The sequence below is a fragment of the Hesperophylax consimilis genome, chromosome 1 (assembly GCF_061612785.1).
Source record: "Hesperophylax consimilis isolate HC1 chromosome 1, BYU_Hcon_1.0, whole genome shotgun sequence".
NCBI classification, from domain to species: domain Eukaryota; kingdom Metazoa; phylum Arthropoda; class Insecta; order Trichoptera; family Limnephilidae; genus Hesperophylax; species Hesperophylax consimilis.
In genome coordinates this window covers 38,505,215-38,529,682 of record NC_142836.1, presented here as the reverse complement: position 1 = coordinate 38,529,682, position 24,468 = coordinate 38,505,215, and the positions used below count along the sequence as shown (strand labels likewise).

The following is a 24,468-nucleotide window of genomic DNA, read 5'->3' as shown; positions in this document are numbered from 1 at the left end:
CCCAGTTCACTGTGATACCTTTCTGGGCGGCCGGCGGCCTGAAGTGTATCACATGCTATGTGACATGTATAATAATAAAAACTTCTAAGTTATGCAATAAACAACATATTATTATAAAGCACTATACGAATATGTATCTTTAGAAATCCATTTCATATAATAATAACAACAAATACGTACATATATTTGACAAACCCAAATAAACCTTTAGCCTATACACCTCTCTCATCTAAACCGACCATCTCTCATGTAATAGAAAGAGATGCACCATAGGTGATCCGTTGAACGTACAAGTCACGACACATGTGACGTCAGAATTCTTTCGACCAATCGTGGAGCGTATACAGTCTATTGCTATTGAATGCTTTTTCAAGAACGTTTAACTAATTCTAAGAATAATAATATAGAAATATATTTATATTTTTAGAATCGATATTTTTTTATCTACATGAACATATTTTTTATAAGTCAAAATATTTTTCACTCAACTTCCTTAATATGAATTATTCATTTTGGCTAATTTTAGGACTAATATTAATGGAATCCAGTAAAAATATTTGAGGCAAACTTTATTTTTCTTTATAACGTCAAAATTTTTTTGTATATCCACATGATAGAAAAAATATAAAAATACTTTTATAAAATATTGATGCCTGGCCATATATGACCCTAAAACGCTGGAGGGGTTAATAACTTTCACGATTATGATGCTTGGTTAACAGATCTAGCAAAATCAATTTGTCCTACGAACAAGGTTAATTTTCTCACCCATGGTTGTAAATCTATCTACATAAATAAAATTTGAAATTTTCCTTTGTTCAAAATTTAGACACATCGTTACATTCGAATACGCGTGTTATTTTAATATTATAAAGATGTCACAGGTAAAAAAAATATTTTTTTAAAAAACAACGCCATTTGTTATACATAAAAGCAAAACGCGCTATTGTTTCTCTATCTGTACAGACCGACTGAGCCACAGTAACGGGTAGAACTAGTTTAACATATAGAAATAAATAGTTATTGGTTACGTGTTGGGAACCCTTGGAACATAGGTTTTCACAAAGCAATAGTCTTGATTTGAATGATTAGTTAACGTTTAGCAAACGCTGATTATGTACCTACCATAAACGATCTTCTAAATAAATGCTTTTCAAACGATCTTCACAAAATATTTATAATATTTTTATTCGTATCGGTGATGTATTTATATTATGCATTCAATTATCATTCAGCAGTAACATCTGGATAATTGAATTATATTAAAAAAAATAAACATTTTTTCATCTCGTATTGCATAGCGCACCACGGTGAGATATATATTTTCCTTTCCGCACACAAAAGTGTATCGCTAAATAAAACGTTGAATATTTTGTGTAATTTTATTGAGCTACATTTTGCTGCGTATAGACATGATAAAAAATGCTCGAGACTAGCCACAAATTACGGGAATGGAACGAAGCAACCGCAAGCGGTATTCTCATAAGTCATGGTTCAGCTCGGCAGTTCGGCTCGCATGTATATACGCACCCTTACGGTTCCTACTTTATATCATGTTGAAGGGAAACCGAATTGCCGAACTGCCGGACTGAACCTCAACTTACGGCAAAGAAACGAAGCAACCGCAAATGGCGCGAAACGCCGCTTGCAGTTGATTCGTTCCTTTTCCATCATTTTTCTGTTCGCAAATGTATACGTATCCTAACATAACATCACTAGAATGATATTTTCATAACGAACTTTTGAGCTTTGTCTAAAAACAAGACGCGATATTATTTGTTCAACTTTTTTCAATTTTTGAATATACGACTCATTTTTTTTTATTTATGTGATAATATATTTCAAAATAATAGCAGTAATATTTACACTACATTATCCACAAGGAGTTAGTATCTCATTTCAGGAAAGACAAAATTATCCGATCAAAATGAAATTATTAATGTTTAAAATCTACTACCTGTGAACCCGTTTTCGGTTACGGTTTTATTGTATAATTTTGCAAATTAAGTTATTTATAAAATGAAATATAAATATTTGTGCCTTATCGTCCGATAAATCAAATAAAAGCCACTTTTAGACGACGTTTTTTTCTTGCATATATCAAAACAGGCGGATGGTGTTAAGGCGATGTCATACGTAGTAATACAAAATCATGTGTTTTTGGTTTGAAAATTTGGTCGCCTAGAAATGTTTCAGATGCTTTAATTAAATACTACGAGTAGAATACATCTTAGCCTTTGAAATAATCGAGTATTTTTAGATAAGTCTTTTTATAAGCCCAGAAAAAATAATGTAAAAGGCCTATGAAAACTGCTTTAAAGTTCAAAATCTCCTACTTACGAACCCATGTTCGGTTATTATTTTATTTTATAGTGTGGCAAATTAAGTTATTTATAAAATGATCGAAAAAAAATTTAATATTTATGCCTGAACATTTACAAAATAAAATAAAAGGCACTTTTTAGCCATGTTTTTTCTTGCATAAATCAAAACAGGCAGATGGTGTTAAGCAGGAATTTAAACCTTATCGCCATCTACGTAAGGGTTGTTATTGATAGCGGCTCAATTTAAAATATTACACGACGTAGTGCATCGCCTTAAGCGGGAATTTAATCCTTATCGCCATCTACATAAGGAGTGTTATTATGGTGCATCGCCTTAAGAAAGATATACAGAATTAAGGGAGTTACAAAGATTGTTTCACTGGTTAAGAGGAAGCTACAAGCCAAAAATGTCCATATTCTTGGTATGCCTTTTATTGTAGGTAATAAGCATTAAAATCGCTTGACAAACGGAGTCTAGAAACGTTCGATTTCAAGAACAAAACTGGTTTTTATTTATTTTGTAAATAATTTCATAAGAAAGCAAAAAAATTTAAACAAGTGAAACTGTCACAGATAATCTTAGCTATAATACTGTATTTTTAAAAAGTTGTTTCCTTTAAGCGTTCATACATTTCTATTGAAAAAATATTTTTTTTTTGTAGTTTACATTTATATTTTTTATTGAATAATTTATTTTTTTATTTGTATTCTAATCAAGCGAAACGATAATTAAACCTTCAATTTATCTAAATCATATTTTTTGCTATTCATAATGTACAACAATTCGTTATAAAGATTAATCAAAATAGATATTTAGCACTAAGATTCGCCTCAATAAGGGTGCTGAGAAAATATACTGAGCTTTTGACAATGTTAAGTTGTTGTGTTCCGAATATGCGATGTATTGTAAGGAGTTAATTCTAAATTTAGTCGTGTTTAGATGACGATAAACATATTTGATTTTGCGATCGTGTTTTGTGCTGATGTATATCGGAATTAAAGTATGGTTTATTTATTGATTGGTGAAAAAAAAACCGCCTAGTAAAACTAATCATTTAAACGAATACCATAATTGAAAAAAGAAAAGTTGCTAGAAATGGATTGAGCGACCATTTCGGTGACCACATCTGAATAACCACGTTCTTCCCAACCTTCTTCTATCCCACACACTCCTCTCCCCACTCCCTTCAACTTGACGACACATATCAATTGGGGATGCCATATTTCCACTGTGAGCAATTGGGAGTGTTTGGGACACTTTTGTGGGATTCATTTTTTTCATATTAATATTATTTTCTAAATAGCGTAAGGAAAAAAAATACATCTTAAAAGGTACAGAACGGTCTGATTGTATGATTGGTATGAATCACGAAATCCAAAATTCTTTTCTAAAAAGATTTATCTTCAAATTCCTCTGAGTTTAATAAATAACGTACCTACTGAACACACATCGTCCGCAAACATTATGGAACTCACTGTGTACTAAATAATAACTCACTCTTAACGAACAATATTATTTTACGTAAACAAGCAATTTTGGTTTCATTTAAGACTTGTTTGGTAGTATTATTTTTATTGTTTACCTATATGAGGCGAGTATGGGTATTGCCGCCCCGGGAACCATCTATTGGAAAACCAACACCTCTGCCATAGGTCACACCAAGTGGTTCGCTACGTTTGGTGACTTAGCAGGGGTGCCAGGATTCATGAGGTGAAGTTTACCCGGGTCTTGGCGGTGGATGCACCAGCTGAGTGGCAGGCCGGATCGGGATAGACTGGTAGGGAGAATTTTTGGTAAAATTTCGATCGCGCTGGCCTCGCTTATTATGAATATTTTTTAGATAAAACCTTTAGATTCACCTTAATTACTGTTATTAATTGAGCAGGCGTTATTAAGGGGACACTTTCTTTTGAATCACAAACCATGTTACACAAACCTAGCGTAGCCGCTAAACTACTTGAAAACTGGGATGTTTTTCTTGCCTTGACGCGAGCAGGCGCTATAAAAGGGACACTTTCTTTTGTATTACAAACTTAGCGTAGCCGCTCAACATCGCAGATATAGTTTACTTAAATAAAATTTGAACGTAAAAAAATAAAATCCAGCTAATAAATTTCAATCACAACGCACATAATGCATGCATATTAGGTAAATACTAATTTGACGGAATTTTTTAACATTAAAAAAAACGCCCGCGCGATTGTCTCTAGCTACTTCTAGCCGTTCGTTTTGTCCTATAGTAACAGAAATACCAACAAAACAAAATGACATCTGACAATAAACAAATAAAAGTTTGAAAATGGACGGTCTCGTTTCACAAAACGAAAGCTAATTTTAGTTTTACGTAATTGAAATTTTTATTGCAATATTTTCCACCTCCCCGAAGGTTAAAAGTTGTGTCGTACAGTAATTAAGGTGAATCTAAAGGTTTTATCTAAAAAATATTCATAATAAGCGAGGCCAGCGCGATCGAAATTTTACCGAATTTTTGACCTCTCCAACAAGACTCTCTCGGAACATTGCCTTGCACCAAAGTGGAAGGAATGGATTCATTCGTTCATCACTCAAATATAGCATGGGCCCTGAGGGGAATTATGTTCCTCGGGGCCTCCTCTGTAAAACTAATGTAAAAAATAATTTTAAAAAAATAATCAATAACCCAAATAATCACTACTGTAATCGTAACTTTTATAAAAAAAAATCGTATGACCTTTCTTATGAACGTGTTTTAAAATTAGCACAACCGATAAACAACCATTAATGTATTGTAAACCGTTTTTACCAGTTGAGAAAAATTTAAAACAGGTTTATTAGTAAGATTGTGAGTGTGTTGTGCGTAAGTGGTCTGCGAACCGACGGCTGTCGGTTTTTGCCGCGAATCAAACGCCGATCTACGCCGGAGCTAGCAGGTTCACACTAGAGCCTACGCCTAGGCCTACACACTACGCCTTATACCTTACGCGTATGCTTACGTGTTTTATGATAAAATGTATGTATTCATTTCTGGATTAACTGTTAAATGAATCATAACAAAAATCATGAAAAATTAATTGAATCGTTCTCTCAAATTTATTTATCAACAAATTGGTAATTAATTTCCTATATTTCGGAATTTTTTTCAATTTTAGAACAGACCTTGTAGATATAACTATTTATATTTTATCTGCCAAGCGTTGATCTTTTTTTAATCCACGTTTAACAACGAATAAACAACATGGACTAAAAAAACAAATCATTTTATGTAGAAATAAGAAAAATTAAGTTAACTTGATCCAGTAAAAGGTTTAGTTCTGTCAAATAAATGTATTTTTGTTTGAAAAGTGTGTCAAAATGTGGTCTAGATATATCTAAAGTTCTCTTTCACAATAATTCTCCGATAGCTGAACTATTTTCATCGTCTTGGTATGCATTAAAAAATAACAACTGACCTAGTTAAATTGTCATTTCTGATGACGCTTCGTCTCCAGTCTGAATAACTACTTGCTAAATGGAAACGCATCGGATCTGATTATATAACTATTTGAAAGAAAATTGCAAAACTGCAGTTATAACACGTTATATTAAATAATATCAGAATTAAATAGAATTGCTAAACTGCGTTATTGGATTAATTTGCGGTTTGCAAATCATATTGCAGACGCATTTCTTATTCAGTTTACAGATATATATTAATATTTGCGGATTGTAAGGTAGGAAAGATGGGTATTGTAAAAGGTTTTGTGTTATAGTATTGTGTTTCGTGAATACCTCTCAGGAAACCAGTTCTGAGGTTTCCACATGCTTTAGTTTAACTATTAGGTTTGTGCATGTGTATTAGATATTTTAATCACTTTAGAATGACAAAATTCCAATTAATGTGTAATATAATTGGTATTGAGTCATGTTTGTTACCCTTTGTTTTGATCCAGACTGAAAAGTTTGTTTGATTTTATGTGTTAATGTATTCTCTGCGAGTTGATTATTTATTATAAAACCAAGCCTTTTTACAAGCGGTAAGAAAAAAACTATTTTTTAATTAAAGCAATAAAGTAATTACGTAATAGGGATTTTACATATAAGAGATTTGAATACTACACTTCCATAGAAGCGTTGGTTTGTGTTTGGTAGAGTGCACAGTATATTATTGTAGTTATTTAAGTAATTAATAATATGATAGGTATTATGCGTTGTAGTAAGTACATTGAACTGATAATATAGAAAATTAGAAAAATACATATTTAAAATAATTAAATAAAACTTAACAAATTAAACAAATTATTAAATTACATGTCTTTACTTATTTTTATAAGTAATTACATTTACCCGTATTTAATGTATGCATTTAGCCACATAGGCAAGGCCAGTGCGTGTGTTAAGGTTAAGGCGATGCACTACGTCGTGTAATATTTTAAATTGAGCCGCTATCAATAACAACCCTTACGTAGATGGCGATAAGGTTTAAATTCCCGCTTAACACCATCCAGCTGTTTTGATTTATGCAAGAAAAAAACATGGCCAAAAAGTGCCTTTTATTTTATTTTGTGGGTGTTCAAGAATAAATATTTAAAAAAATTTCGATCATTTTATAAATAACTTAATTTGCCACATTATACAATAAAATCATAACCGAAAATGGGTTCGTAAGTAGGAGATTTTGAACTTTAAAACAGTTTTCGTAAGCCTTTACATTATTTTTTTCTGGGCTTATAAAAAGACTTATTTAAAAAATATTCGATTATTTCAAAGGTTAAGATGTATTCTACTCACAGTATTTAATTAAAGCATCTGAAACATTTCTATACGATCAAATTTTCGAACCGAAAACACATGATTTTTTATTACTACGTATGGCATCTTCTTAAGATTAAGGGTGTAGTTTTTTGTAAACCTAGTTAGCATACTCAAAAAAGTTGTGTTTCGTAATTCTGTTTTAGAAAACGAATTTATTTATATTGCAGTCGGATAGTGATAATTCTGCCATTTAAGATATCTATGTAAATGTGTAATTTCTTAATTCTCGTGGCTTTTTGGTAAATTGCTGAAATTTCTTATCGCACGTGTGAGTGGATTTATATGTCGCTACTGATAAAGATCGAGGGTTGATCAGCGACAAAGATTATTTTGCTAACCAAGACGAAAAGAAGAAAAATCTCCGACGTAGAAAAACAGCATAATAAAGTTAAGACAAATTAACATGGTTATTAAATTTTTATGTAGTAGGCTTCATCCGATATTATTACATACTAGCAGTTAAAAACCCGCTCCGCGGGTTTTTGCTGCTAGGCCCTGCGGGCGGCACTTAGTTGGGCTGCGCCCAGTTTAAGTGATATTAACAACAGTTACATTTAATAGATAGATATTAGGTCATTCACAGAGAGAGGGTGAGTATATATTGTTAAAACACGGAACAGGAAGGAGTTAATGAATAATAACATGCTCAATTTAGGCATAATAAGAATGACAGTTGTTTGAATAAATGAAATTTTACGTATTTGTGATGGATTATTTCAAATGAAACACTATTATTGACTACATGTCTACAACTGATATTAACTGTTATGGTACCTAATATAATTTGCTCATAGGAGACTTGCAGTGCTTAAATATGTGTTACAACCGTCAATGTCTATAAGTTGAATCAATATCGTATAGTTTGTCACAACAATTAAAGATAGTTACAACAAAGTTGACTGAAATAATACATTATTACATATTGATTAATTGTACCCGTGTTTATGGATAAAAGGAGGGTAATTGTGCAATGTGATTAGCAGTCGGTTTAATTAAAAGGTGTGAATTTTACTCCAACTGGTGGTAATTCTTTTCCTTAAACTGTTACTGTATCTAATAAAGTTTAAAGTTAGATTATATATACACCTTCATCAGGAGAGTAAAAATCTATATATAAAGGTAGATTATTACAATATAGCGCCCCTGATGTGATATCTCACAAAAGCGGCGCCATGCAAATTGTCCAATTAATAAATAAATATAATGTTTACATTTTATTATGTACGTATGCATTGATATACAATGGAAATAGATAAAATAATGTTATCCGATTAAACTTTATTTTATTAAAAAACAAATAACTTTTTTAACTTCACTTTATTATATACAACCAATACATGTTTCATGAACGAAGTATACACCGAAGTCAAAAATTAAATATAGATTAGATACAATTGGAAAAAAGAAGTGGAAGGAGGGGGGAGGGGTAAGAGTAGGCTGGGTTTATAAGAATTAGGATTTACAATATGAAAGACCAGTTAAGTGGGAAAATATTTAAAAGAGAGTTTATAAAAAAAAAATCTTGTTAATTACATCTACTTTTATAAACATGTTCTCTTATTTCTAAAATTTCGAAATTATTTATTTGTGATGCTTTATATCCTGTATGAAGTATTTTAAGACCTGAAAAAAAATTGCATATAACCATAAAACAATATATTCATAAGACAAATAACATTTAATAACGGTTATTCTAATAAATTGATAGTTGAAATACTAAATAAAATAATTAAACATATTATCTTCAAACGGTATTTTTACCCTAGTTCTTAAGATATAAATAAACAATGGCGTAGAATTCTGTTTGTGGATAACGACACTTCTAAAATTATATATATAAACATTCCTGGTACTATTCAACCGGCGTTTTACACTAATAACAGAATGAATAAATATATTCTTAATAATATAGATTGCGAAAATCAAACAAAAAAATCAGGAGTTTATAAACTCAATTGGGCTGGATTGTAATTTATTTTACAAAGGTAGAACCAATAGAAACTTTGAAGTCAGAACTAAAAAACATCTCAGGGTTCTAAATGGAAATAGTGAATATGAGTTTGCAAATCATCTTTTGAATCACACTTTCGATAAAAATTCAGGTCTTAAAATACTTCACTCAGGATTAAAGCATCGCAAATAAATAATTTAGAAATTTTAGAAATTAGAAAACATGTCAATATAAAATCAGATGTAATTAATAAGCAAAAAAAAAATTATAAATAATAATGAAAAATGCCATTGCAAAGTAGAACTAAACTTCCAGAAGAAATCTTATTATTAAACGCTTGATGTTCAAGTAATTTTGCATATTTAAATATACGCGCCAGTCATTTGATTAGTTTCTTCACCGCCAGAGGGGCGCTCTGTCGGCCACCTAGCCGCGATGCGTATCGGGTATCGGCCATATTGAATTAACGCGTGCTTTTTTCGTCAAACGTCAAACGTAATCACGTAATTGTGGATAATTTTCACTGTAATGTAATTAATCCAATGGATTATGAACTTTCTAAGACATATTTTCTTCGATATTATCCAAAAATTGTATGAGCAGAAACGATATTTTTTAAGAAATATCGTATTACATGTGGCGATTCTATTTCAGTATGAAATCGTGTCTTAATCTTTAAAATCTTATTTAAACACAATTTGAATTTGACCAATCACAGGGCCTACACCGTCCAGACGCTGGAGTAATGATATTATCAGATTTCTTATTAAAGAACTTAAAAATATGAAACAATAAAGTGGAGTGTTTTCTTATTTTTTGACAGGATTTTTTTACTGCGTATCTTATGGTGAGAATGACTTTGCTAAACTAAAAATTTAAATTGTATTTATAAAAAAAACCTCGAACGGAAAAGTGCGCATATTTCATGACGCCAAATCCGCAGTTCGAGATTGCTGCTTTATGCTCTATGATCAGCCATTTTTCTAAGAATTTTAAGATTGAAAATAGTTTAATTAATATTCGGGTCAAAAAATTTTTTGACGTTGAAATGACAGAAAAAAAATATACCAAGTAAATTTCGGTATAAGCGGAAATTCCTCTGAAACTGAAACTTCTTGATATCCAATCAATCCTCTCACTGTCAATAGACTCACAAGTGACATTTAACAAATGCGACCACTACTGACCACCTACGTGTTTCATATTGGATTTAATGGCTACTTGTCTATTTATGTGTCTGGGTGTCATCCAAAATATTAAATGTTCACAGAATAGTAAGGGGGATATTAAAAATCGTTCCAAACAAATATAATATTATTTATTCGGTACTAAAAAGCTGCAAAACGCCAAAATGTCACCCTTTTTCAAAATTTTGGTTAGTATAGGAACAGCAAGCCAGTCGGTAATTTGGTCAATGTAGGAGCGGTAAGACAGTAGGTGATTTGGTCAATGTAGGAACAGTAAGACAGTAGGTGATTTGGTCAATATAAGAACAGTAAGACAGTAGGTGATTTGGTCAATATTAGGAACAGTAAGACAGTAAGTGATTTGGTCATTGTAGGAACCGTAAGACAGTAGGAAATTTGGTCAATGTAGGAACGGTAAGACAGTATGTAATTTGGTCAATGTAGGAACGGTAAGACAGTAGGTGATTTGGTCAATATAGGAAAAGTGAGACAGTAGGTGATTTGGTCAATTTAGGAACAGTAAGACAGTAGGTGATTTGGTCAATGTAGGAACAGTAAGACAGTAGGTGATTTGGTCAATGTAGGAACAGTAAGACAGTAGGTGATTTGGTCAATGTAGGAACAGTAAGACAGTAGGTGATTTGGTCAATATAGGAACAGTAAGACAGTAAGTGATTTGGTCATTGTAGGAACCGTAAGACAGTAGGAAATTTGGTCAATGTAGGAACGGTAAGACAGTATGTAATTTGGTCAATGTAGGAACGGTAAGACAGTAGGTGATTTGGTCAATATAGGAACAGTAAGACAATGGGTGATTTGGTCAATGTAAGAACAGTAAGACAGTAGGTAATTTGATCAATGTAGGAACACTAAGACAGTAAGTAGGTGATTTGGTCAATGTAGGAACAGTAAGACAGTAGGTGATTTGGTCAATGTAGGAACAGTAAGACAGTAGGTGATTTGGTCAATATAGGAACAGTAAGACAGTAAGTGATTTGGTCATTGTAGGAACCGTAAGACAGTAGGAAATTTGGTCAATGTAGGAACGGTAAGACAGTAGGTGATTTGGTCAATATTAGGAACAGTAAGACAGTAAGTGATTTGGTCATTGTAGGAACCGTAAGACAGTAGGAAATTTGGTCAATGTAGGAACGGTAAGACAGTATGTAATTTGGTCAATGTAGGAACGGTAAGACAGTAGGTGATTTGGTCAATATAGGAAAAGTGAGACAGTAGGTGATTTGGTCAATTTAGGAACAGTAAGACAGTAGGTGATTTGGTCAATGTAGGAACAGTAAGACAGTAGGTGATTTGGTCAATGTAGGAACAGTAAGACAGTAGGTGATTTGATCAATGTAGGAACAGTAAGACAGTAGGTGATTTGGTCAATGAATGAACAGTAAGACAGTAAGTGATTTGGTCATTGTAGGAACCGTAAGACAGTAGGAAATTTGGTCAATGTAGGAACGGTAAGACAGTATGTAATTTGGTCAATGTAGGAACGGTAAGACAGTAGGTGATTTGGTCAATATAGGAACAGTAAGACAATGGGTGATTTGGTCAATGTAAGAACAGTAAGACAGTAGGTAATTTGATCAATGTAGGAACACTAAGACAGTAAGTAGGTGATTTGGTCAATGTAGGAACAGTAATACAGTAGGTTATTTATTTTTATTTTAGTGAAAACTTCTGTTTTCATTTAACAATCTTAAGGCCTCAAATCTTATAAACACTGTATAAGTATTGCACAAAGTGATATATAATGTTATATCTAGATGTAACATAACGCGTAAATTAAATTTTTACCTGTCTTTATTTGATTTGCCTCAATTGGTTTGATTTATTCGACATTATTCTTGTATTGTTTTTTTAATATGCGTATTTCATTTATTTTATTTCATTTTGATAAAATTCAAATGTAAATACCCCATAACAGGTTACACCTGGTGAGTAAAATTAAATTATTTATCGAATTATCGTAGATACTTATATACGTTACATTGTGTTAAACTGCTCGTAATATTTCACTGAAGCTGGAACTGATACATCATATCAATTCCGTAATGTATGCTGAAGTTCCACATTCATTAAAGCCAAATTACTTGGTAATCTAAAATAGTAACTGGGCTTTCAAGTGGCATTTGAACTTCAGTTATAAATAGCAGTTTAGAGAATCCTACAAAAACTTGATTAACCTTGTAACATAAGAAGAATGATGAGTAAAATTAGAATACATTATATCGTTCAGCTGCCAGGTTTCGGTATTTGGAATCGATCGAGATAAACTAGTGAATATAGTGCCCTCAATATTGGAAACGTGCTGGGCGTCCCTTTCCCTAGCGTTAGTCGAGAGTCGGGCTGGCCAAATCTCCAGCTTTCATGCACCGGAGCTTTTGCCGCCGACGCCAAAGTGTTCGCAACGGGAGCAGAAATAGACTCCTCAAGTGGGATGGTGAGATGGCGGGAGGTGGGGGATGACGGGCCGTGTGTACCGGATCCCTGCATTCTGGAACAGCTCCTATCGCTTCCTCGCCACTATTCCCCCTGCCAAAGGCTCATTCAGACTCCGATCGCGAAGAGACTCACTTCTCATCAAGCAAAGCTAGCGACATCTGATCGCTGCAAGCAATCCGTTCGATTCGATATCCTTAGACCGCGACAGATAAGCAATGGCTGACGTCGACGTACAAGTACAGTTCACCACAACAAAGACCAGGAAGGTCAAGAAGACCACCAGCAGCAAGAGGCGCGAGTCCAAGGATGGCGGCGAGGTCACCGTCACGGAGATCGAGCAGAGCAATACGTCCAACGATGGGTATGTGCTGTGTGCTGTGAGCTGCGAGGGGTTCCCCAATCAATCAATCAATCAATCAATCAAACACCTTCACCTAGTGCAGTGCTTCCCTCCTGTGAACTGTGTCAGTGTTTATCGGACACTAGCCTTCCTCCTTCCACCAGTGATTAGAGTGATCAAATCCTTACGTTTCTTGCAAATCTGAAGGAATGGTGTATATGTAGAAGTACCGAATATGCTGAGCTTTTGAGCATAAATCAACCGCGGGAAGTTAAGCTAAAGTTCCAATAATAAATATGTCAATCAACCGTGACCTGCGACAATATTGACATCCGTAAACCATTTGAGTAACGGTTATTTTTCTGTATCAAATTAGCAAACCAAACGCTATTAAAGTAAACAAAACTTTTCCCGAATGATTCGAGTTATTATCATTAATTATCAAGCGACTTGAATGTTTTTCACTGGTCAGAAATAATACTTTAGAGGCACTTAATCTTCCCCCACGCTACCTCCTACTTCATGAATGAAAAAGAAATTCTCGGTCATTCTGCTAATCCAAACAGCAACTCAAAGTTTAAAATTACACCCTTTTTCAATCGCATAATATTTTGTAATAAAAAATATCATTTTATCACACTTTAAACGACCGAAATGTATAAAATATATACATATATATATATATATTTTTTTTTACTATTCATGACTATTCATTTTTGTATCAATAATTAGCATACTGTAATGTTATATTTTATCGTGAATCAATTATGAAGAGTATCAAATAATACAGATTATTTATAGAATGACTCGTTTTACATACGCCTTTTGCAGGGAACTAAATTTAGCGCGCGAAGTTTCCGCGTGAAAAGCTCACCTTTGCAACTGAGCTCACCGCGAGCTTTCAATATATATTATACTCGTACTTCTCAATATCGTGAAACTTTCAAATCATATAGGATATTGTAGAATCATTTAAAGTTATTTTTATAGATTCAATAATTATTGTCATTCAATTTACAAAAAAAGACGTATTCTGCTTTGCAATTGTATTTATTATCACGCCTGATAGCTGTCGCTTTCGAAATACGAAACAGCTATCACGCTTAATTAAAATTAAAATGGGATTCTCCAATTTAAACTTGATAAATAAGAATCATTTAAGGTTAAAAATGGCGTGCGTTTTAATCTACACGTTCACAGGTGGCGTTAATTTAATTATTTGATGAAAATACACTTTTTGTAAGTTACGCTTTAAAATATTAAGACGAATTATTTGTTTGCGCCCGTACATACGTAATATGAATATGAATAAATAGTTTTGTCCGTAATAAAACTCAATTCCTTCAAGAAAGGCATACAAATAAAATATTGGATTGAATCCCCGATACAATATTGTATTTTTATGCCTTGGGGTTTTTATGCGGAAAAAAACTATTTGTTCGTGTTCGTAAAATTCGTCTATATATTTTAAAGCATAACTAGCAAAAAGTGTATGTTCATAAAATAATTAAATTAACGCCATCTATGAACGCTACGTACGTTTATTAATTAATACGTTACGTTTAGTTTTAAATACAGAACAGTTAAAATCAATCATAATACAATGTTTTTTATTCTGTATTTTACATCGTTCAGTTATATGACATAATAACATTATGTAGGCCAATCTGTGAAAGCTTTCCAGATGTTTTCGGTTGCCACCCCATGAAAATGGAACGTCCACTCGAAGCGCGGTCAGTTTTGGCATGTTTTCGTACCAAATAGCTTTTCGGGTGCTTTGTTATTGGTCGCGTGCGCAAAACTTGGAAAAACGTTTTTCGTGAATCAACAGTTTATTTTTAATTTCGTAGTAGCGTGAAAATATAACGGAAAATCACTTCGATGGAAATAAATGAGGAGTTTACGGTTGTCAGTATTGACATTCACTGAAATATCAACGAACCTTTCCCAATTTCCCTAAATTTTAATTTAAAATGCTTAGCATCGAAATATTCAAAATCTTCGAACCCCAGCCACAGCACATACCCTCTATAATGAAAGGTACATTATACGAGAAATAATTTATTTATAATTAACATAAAAATAATAACTATTGTGGAATGTTTACTAATATTTACAACTTTTGAAAATCGGCAACAAGCCCTTCAACATTCGTCGTTTGCGGTGTTATCCAGTGGGTTTACGGATACGATTTATAAAAAAAAATATCCGGAAACCTATTGCTAAATTATTTCTAAATGTTTACTTGCAGAAATGTGCACAATTAATTTGAGATGAATGAATTTTTACAACTGCAATACTAGTAGATTTGTATCGTTTTTGTTTGTTTTGGAAACTCGTTATAGAAATTGGATGACACCATAAAACTGCTGCTTCCTTGAGACAGCTGTCTGAAACGTTGACGGAACCCCAATGAGATATAGATTCGGTTTAATAGGCCTTACAGACCACTTGGTTTGTTTCAATTTGGTTTAGCGGTGTTATCTATCTGATTGAGTTGAACGTAAAATTGAACCGTGGAGAAGCGTTGTATGAAAACCTCCTAGATCACAAAGCCGGGACACTGTATCAAATCAGCCTCCTAACCCTAACTTGTATGGAAACCTTCAATATATATATATATATTTTTTAATGAAGTAAAACATTTTAAGATGTTTTAATAAAGAAGAATAAATTGAATTTTTTTTTTTGTAAAATCCCATACAAGTTAGGAGGCTGCTTTGAATGGGTGTCCCGGCCTTGTGATTTAGGAAGTTTTGGTTGTATGCGATACAGCCAAAAAAACACTCGCGATTGACGAGTAGTCTGTAAGGCCCAAAATACCTCAACCATCAACTAACATTATTGAATCATGACATTGTGTTCTTTCTTAAGATAATACTTTTTTAAGCTATAATTAATCCGTCATTGGATAAAGCTTCCTTTATTGTGCCACCAACTTTCTATAGTAAATACAACTAGCTTTACGGTCACAAATACGTTTCACATAAATTATGTTACTTTGTAGTTTTATGGGTTTTTCTAAACATCGTTATAAAAAATCAATCAAACAAAACTAAAAACCGTATTTATTTGACAAAAAGTTTCAAATTTGTTAATAAATTTTCGACATCGGCAATTGTAGAGCCAGTCCATAAACTTAAACTGGAAGAGCGCATATTATATGAAATCTAGATCGTTTTTTAAACAGGGCGGAAATCTATTCCATAATCTTCATAATTAAAGTCAAATGGAGGCGGATTTTTTTTTTTGGATTATTTGAATCAGTTAGCCAATTTTAGCGAACTAATAAAAGTGTTAGCATGTATTTGCATAATGGCCCATTATAATTTCTAAATAATATAACTAATCATTTATAAAATACTGTTGTGGGTTAAAACACAATGCAAAGTTTTATAATCCAAATATATGTAATGTTGACGTAATCGAGATCATCTGATACTCCTTATTACAGGATTAGTAGGTGGGTTAATGCCTTGCATAGCTGTCCGAAGTAAAGGTAGCTGTAGTATTAATAGTGCCAATACGTTAACCGGATAAGAGAAGGCGAAGGCGAAGTAAAACCGCTGACTATTTATTCGAAAATCATAATATTATACTAGAACTTCGTGTTATCTATATTGTTTTACTGTATACATTTTAATCAGGGCCGGATCAAGCATGGGTTTAGTTGGAAGGTGTTACCGGGCGCATAATCATAAGGTGCGTCAAAAATAGCATATCATTTATACGAAATAAGCTCGGAAAATCTTTTGCTCACTATTGCAAACTTTACCACCAAAATCGTAACGCGTGCGTTTAGCTTACAGAAATATATTAAAATATTTAATGTGTTTGAACCTAGATTCACATTTTTTCAAAGGAAATATTGGCAAACAACAGTTAGAAATCGTAAAACCACCTGCGCCATTTTTTAAATAATTGATAGCCTGATGAGAATAGCTTGCAAATGCGAAAAATTGAAAATTCTGCACATTTAAGGCCTATTAAGATAAAAGCGATATTCGCTGCCGCTGCGGATTGCGAAAATTGAGTGGGTATGTGGTATTCTCACTATTCAAACCTAGGCGGATTTCGCTTCTGATATGGGTAGCGATACGTTGTTTATTTTCGTCTGTGTAGTCGGTCAAGATCGTGATGTCCATGAATAAATAAGATAAAAATAAATGGATAGCGATGGCGCCTGTTTCGCAAAACGAGCGAAAAGATACCGCGTGGGTAGGCGGTATGGCAGAATTGGCGGAATTCTAGTTTCGCCTTAGCTGCGAAAACTCATACAAATACCCGGCGGAATGCTTCTTGGTGTTTTTCCCTACCCACAGTGGCAGCGGATTTGGCTTATATCTGATAAGGCCTTTACGAAAATAATTTGACTTCAATTCCTACCTAGATTCAATACATTAATTTACATTAAAAAAATCTTTTGACTTGACTGATTTAAAACTCAATTCAAGAATGTATTGAGCGAGCATCTCTAAGATTTAATTGTTATTAAAGTAGTTGTAATTAAATCAATTAAAATATACCTATGTAGGGCTAGTGACGATTGTGTTCACTAATCATCATATTAAAAAAAACTGTCGTTATTTTGCAAATTATTGTAGGTTCGGCCCTGTATAAATACATCTTAAAAGTCCACGCAAATCTCGTCATCGCCGGCAGTGCCTAACTAATTATCTCGTGGGAAGACAGGAACATCAATGAAATAATAAGCAAAAGATTGTCAGTATCGCTCAAACTATAAATAAGGTGTTTTTTTTATTCGAGGAACATCTCCAATGCGGTGTATTTTTTTATAGCTTAGGTAATATTTTATACGATAATTTACGAATTACGCAAATATTGTTGACAAACATTGCAAAAATAAATATAGCAAAAATGTATTATTATTAGAGTGGTGAGAGCACCTTTCGGAGTAGTTTCAGTAGTTGCTTGAAATAGCTTTCAGCTATGTTTAGTGACTAGATCTGAATAGCCAGGCACTTCCCAGCCTTCATCATCAATTTTCCTTCCCCTCAAAATGTATATTTTTTATGTGATTACAACGCAAGTCCAGAACTAGTGGGACTATGGCATACCCAATTGGTGTTTTATGTTGTGATACAGAAGGGGAGTGGGGAAGAAAATAAGATGGAGAAGAGGAATGTGGAAGTATCTGGCTATTCAAATCTAGTCACCATGCACGGCAAAAACCATTTCAAGTGATGTTTCGATTCTCAATGGTGATCTTTCACCAGGGTGATACTAAGAGTACCTAATGGGAGGGTAAACTTTCCGTTGACATCGGTGCAGTTGGGACTCAAAATATTTTTTTGTTATAGTATATTAGTCGAAGATTTAAGTATTTTTTATTACATTGGCAAATAACAAATGAAAGCTATATCAGAATAAACAGATGTACCAAACATATACGATGCTGTAACGTCTCACATCTTCGAGCAATATTCTGGAAAACTTTCACCGTGTTATTTTGACGAATGATCTCTGCCTGGCAATACAAAGATTAAGAAAGTTGCACGTCTGCAAACATCTTTGTTCTTCATCTCCTGAACCGAATTATTAAAATATGAAACCATTTACGAAAAAAAAATAAGATATATAATTTTTATCAAATATGCACCTTATCATAAAGATCCTACGCTTTTAGATTCAGTTTCCCTTTCAAACAATCGATTCGTTTCGACATGGTTCAAAGCGGTTTTGTGACACATTAAATCCGCGTAGGCAGATTGGTTCGAAAACGAATCAACTTGAAACTGGTTGGTGTAATTGGCTTTTTAGTTTTATCGTGGTCCATTAAATTGAACAAATCACCTCACTTATAGGATTTTAGAAAAAGTGAGAGTATTTAGTAAAAGACAATTGTAATTGTTAATCACAAAGAATAAAAATAAACAAAATAACATTCTTTAAACATCACTATTAATCAATATTTTAAAAAAGGATCTGGTTTTGCACGTACCCAAACACCCAGGACTATTTCAACGCTATTGTGCCAACAATAAGGATGGGCTATTTCACAAAATTTGAACAATTCATCAAATTTCAAGTTTTGTTGTTATTTCCTTTCTGTAAAACAACTGGTTCATAATTATACTATAACAGAACTCGAATAGGACTTTCACGGAACTTGAAAATTAACTTTCAAAATTTGATGAATCGTTCAAATTTCGTTAAACTGACCCTGTTAAACTAAAGCTGGGGTACAAATGAATCGGCCATTTTATTATCATTGTCATTGACACATTAGAAAAGTACTAATTAGTGTATTTTCTCCAGTTGATTTTCAGCGGCGAGTACACCAAGGCCATGAACAAGGACTGGCATTCGGGGCACTTCTGCTGCTGGCAGTGCGACGAGTCCCTGACGGGCCAACGCTACGTGCTGCGCGATGACCACCCCTACTGCATCAAGTGCTACGAGAGCGTCTTCGCCAACGGCTGCGAGGAGTGCAACAAGATCATTGGAATCGACTCCAAGGTAAATGCCTACTCCAATACTTCTTTATCAACTTTCCTACGCCCCCTGCTCCTTGGTTTTGTTCTCTTCCGACAAACTGTGTGTTTCGACTTATGGTGAATACTACAATATTTACTTGTTTATCATCCACCTTCCTTCATCCCCTGTTTGCCCGTATGATTCCATCCTCCCCGAATTTAATTCCTCCCGTAGGATGTACAAAAGAAATTAAGTATTTAGAACTAGCGTCATTCTCTTTGGTACCGGTGCACATTCACGAAATACGCAAAACAATTTGTACGGATCGACGTTATAAGCTGTGGAGTGGGCAGCATCGCTCCCGTACCATCCCTTATAAACCATGAAATAATGATCACCTCAATCTAAAGTAGCACATCAGACTCTACGTAGCTTCACTCTGTATACTATCAATAAAAGTCACTAAAGATTATTGGGACTAACAGAGCATTTGAAAATAGTTCGTTCGTTAGTAGTGGTCCCCCTTTTGGCCACCTGGTTAATTTCACAGTTGCCTTTTTGACAACATGCACAGATTAGTTTCTAGGTAGGTCAATGTACATTGTACACGGTTCACATTTATCACAATTATGATCATGAGTCTTTTACGTCTCACTCCCATGTATTTGATACGATTGTGTAAAAACTGGATGATTTTTCCGCCTTCAATAAGATAATCTTTAAAACATTAATTTTCTCTAAAAATACTCTTCGCACAGCATACCAAAGTATGGAATTGTGGATAATTTATTATAATTTATGGAGTAATTGTAATATAAAGATACAAATTCGAATGCATTACATACCATAGGTTATGGAAATTTGATTGGAAATCAATAAACTGTCCAATAAATATATTTCTCACGTTATATCACCCAAAGATTAAATCACGTATTTTCCCCATCAATAACCTTCTCTGCATAGATACAAATATTTCGTTAGACCTCCAGATCTTAGTTAACTATTTGGCATTAACTATTATCATAAAACATAACTGTACACTTAACAATATTAAAACTGCGCTCTTGGGCCAATTGGTATTTGGCAATGTCCACATGCAAAATGTCATGGCAGAGTTTCAAATGTTAATAGTGACCGTAAAAATATAAACCTTAAGAAACACGTCAAAATTAACTGTTATAGTTTTAAACTTTCAAGTCGTTGACGGACAAATTTAACGACAGCTTCATCGATTAGTAACATAAAATGCTCTGTCGTTTAAACGCGAATATTTAATCATTATTTGTGGAAAACGTGGTTATAACTTTTGCAGGTGTTCGAGTAACTTTTTTTCTTTTCTCCCACTTAAAAGCTCATCCATTGAGAGCGATTGTTGTATTTATTTCAAACATTTTTAATACCAGAGACTAAATATTGCACATAATACTAGACGTGACGATTTAAAATATCGGCGCTGAATTTTAAATAGCACAAAGCTTTCTTGGCGTTCTTCTGACGCTTAAAATTCCAACAAAAATGCACTGATAATATACAAATAAATAACACGACGATCAGACGCACAGAGCTCGGGTTTAAATCCGGCGAGTGCTAAGATTAAAAAAATATTCATATGTATGGGTTTATTCACATGCAAAAATTGAAAAACCTAAAATTTTGTTTATTGGCACTTCGTTCAAGATAAGGCATAATATTTGGCAAGATATTCAATCATTCAAAATTTAAAATTGTTTTGAAATGACTATAGCTTTGTTTAGAGATTGTATATAGCCATGTACTTACATAATCTTCTCCATCCTCTTCTACTCCCCCCCAACACTCTTTGGCCTCAAAACATTTATTTCATTATTTTAAATGAGTATTATTACTCAATCATCTGGCCTGCGCCGTATTACACGTTTTGTGATTGGTTTTGCTAAGCACACAAATTTGTTACAAGCACAAACACATTTTCCACATAATGGTCAACATAAATTCACATTATTAAAAGTAATAGTCGGATTGGATTCAATGCAAACATTAAATAACATATAATTAATTGTTAGGTGTGTGGAGTGGAGTGTTTAGTGTCGGGCAAATTGAGTGTATCTATTGACTTTGTCGCAGCCTTCATCTAGTACAAATATGTGTGCTCAGCCTTAAGGCTTAATAAGGCTATTTATTTGAAGTATCGAGTGATTGAATCTGAAAATGGTTTGTCTCTGTTGTGAGTTGTGACCTGCTCACCAGACTCACCTGGCCGTGGGATCAGATATTGCCAGCCTCGATTACTGGTTTATATTTATATGTCATGCCATAAAGAGTTGCAATCACCCTTCTCTTCTTTTATATCTGTTTATTGTTTGTTCGTGATTTATCTGGTTTTCACCCTTCAACAAAAAAGGAATGAAAAGGACGAATATTATTATTATAAGCATGACGGGAGACATGCAATAGAAAATAGGATGTTATTAGATATGATTGTTTTTTTTTGAAGTTGATATTAAAATTTGGTGAAATAAGCCACAATCACTTCACAATTTCATTAGTATACGAACTATGGCATTTCCAATGGGGAATATTGGTGTGGCTGAAATGTGGGAGGATTGAAGGAATAGTGGAAGATGACGGATGGGGAATAACAGACCATTCAGATCTTGTCATCAAGCATAACTAAACCCATTCCAAGCAAGTGGATTCTGGATGGTGGTCGCACACCAGACCTATAGGGAGCAATATAATAATCACTATTTTGAGATCATAAAATGCAGAAGTTCATTATTTTATTTCAGTTTTCAATACAGCAGGTCTGAACGGATGAGTCAAATGCAGACTTCCATGTTACGTTATATTTATATCACATTGTTATGGACGCGGACGGTAGAAGTACATTGACGCGTTTCAGTCAGTTATTATTAACATTAGAATCCTCATAATGTAAAAATTCTAATTAGAGTTTTTTTATTCCAGGATCTGTCTTACAAGGACAAGCACTGGCACGAGGCGTGCTTCCTGTGCGCCAAGTGCCGCGTGTCGCTGGTAGACAAGCAGTTCGGTTCCAAGGTAGACAAGATCTACTGCGGCAACTGCTATGACGCGCAGTTCGCTTCCCGCTGCGACGGCTGCGGAGAGGTCTTCCGTGCTGGTGAGTACATCAAACCTTCCTTTAACACTGCATACCTTGACCTCTGGAACAACACAGTAGGCACTTTTTCCAACTATAAGAAAGCAGCCTTCCTCATAGTCCAATTACACAAAACGTTCCTGGGTAAATGTGACCTTGTTTAAGCTAATGGGTCTATTTATAAAATGCCTAGTGAATACCCTGAAGCATTTATAAATAATTGTTCCTTAGCAGATATATAATTTTTGATTCAGACACGGTCTACATAGCTTCCGTAAGCATTCAGATCAAAGGGCACTGTTCCAACTCCCATGTTTCACCTTATACCTCTGAATGTGGGCCAGTTTTGAGTGTTTGGTGTCTCCCTATTTCACTTTGTAGAATTGTGAAGCATCCTTTATCCTCTCCACAGTTTCAACGCCTGTTGTTAATTTCAACTCCCCCAATAGCGGCATTTTATTTCCATTGATTTGGTAGAGATCTGTTGATGTCCTCCTTTCTTTCTCTGTGAGTTTTCCATCCATGAGTAGTTGCTTGGGGTTTGACCTTCCATGAGCACTTTAATACTGTCTCATTTCAGGTGATTTCTCCCATTCCTTTCAGTGCTGGGATTCAACCCACTTATGACCCCAAAAATAGTTTAGTAAGGAAAACCGTCACCCCTTCAGCCATGCCATGTCGTAGAAGTTGAGTTTTCAACAAGGTTAGCGAGTGATAACAAAGATCGAACCATTCTAGAGATGGTATATCACATTCGTAAAAGTTGGTTATCTACTTGCTGCATTGAATGCAACTAGGGCGAGTCAAACAAATCAATCCACATTCTTGGTTCATAGCAATAGCAAACGGAGATCTATCACGGTTTCAAAATTCTCTTCCGACTTCGATAAAAAGTACATACATGACAATGGAATTTGTGTTGAATGGTGAATAAACTAAATCAATATCATTCAAACTAAAGATACAAATGACACGTGTGCCCATTTTAGCGACGATCATCGCCGTGAAAAGACTGGACTTTTGTCTCGAAAATGTTATATTGGAAACTGTATCCAATAAATTAAATGTAGACTTGTTTACATCATTATTACTCACCGCAATGTAAATAAACTCTTAATTCACGCAAAAAATACATAAGAGATTAAGTGTTTTTTTGAGACGAGGCATCATTGCTATTTAAAACTCATTATGGTAAATCTTTGATACAAATTATACATCTTTAGATTTTGTAGCTGTACACTAAGAACAGTGCTATCATTTAACGGGAATACGGAAACCAATCTGAAATATAAGTTAAAAAAGCTGGTTGGTAGAAAATAGTTTTATAATTTGCTAGAAATTACGTATTTCTTACAAAAATGTGTGTTTTGGAGAGGCTGGAAGCTGATTCGGAGATAAAAACATTTCATCGTTTACTACATTTCAGAATTAACCAGGATCACTGCTTGATGACTTAAGAGGTTCTAAATATACTCCAGCGGTCATTTCTTAAATAAATCTGTGGGAATTGTCTGCTTTTGATTGAAAAATTTGTGTGATGTCACTTTCGGTCTTTGCTACAGAGATCAGCAACACTTTTTACAGTATTTTTTACGAGATTTGATAAAGATCTTGGCCGTCTAACTTAATAAATAAACGACGATAGCTACAAGCACGTTATCTAATAAAAACGCATCCGCGTGTGCTGACAGCGTAATACATGGGAGTATAGGTATAGCATGTTTATATAAACAACGAATTAATAATTAACTGTCCGACAGCGATGCCAAGTACGTGACCAAAATTTAACAGATATTCTTTTTTAAACTGACTTCAGCGGTTCAATGTTAAAAACTCCATAGCTAATCTTAAATAATACAATATTAGATGAGCATCTTTGCACGACCGGATACCGTTTTAGCGG

The 24,468-nt window shown here is 33.9% G+C and overlaps 1 protein-coding gene across 5 annotated transcripts in view; it reads left to right on the top strand.

Moving 5' to 3' along the window:
• LOC149426832 (four and a half LIM domains protein 2-like) overlaps nt 1-24,468 on the top strand; it is a 108,168-nt gene that overhangs the window by 63,439 nt on the left and 20,261 nt on the right. For 4 of the 5 annotated variants that reach the window (XM_089633510.1, XM_089633516.1, XM_089633523.1 and 1 more), the window contains 2 exons: nt 19,307-19,507; nt 22,412-22,586. In XM_089633510.1, coding sequence (XP_089489636.1) covers nt 19,307-19,507; nt 22,412-22,586 — 376 coding nt within the window. Of the gene's footprint in view, nt 1-12,763; nt 13,049-19,306; nt 19,508-22,411; nt 22,587-24,468 lie in introns of those variants that run through there. The other variant, XM_089633528.1, reaches the window with a different exon arrangement.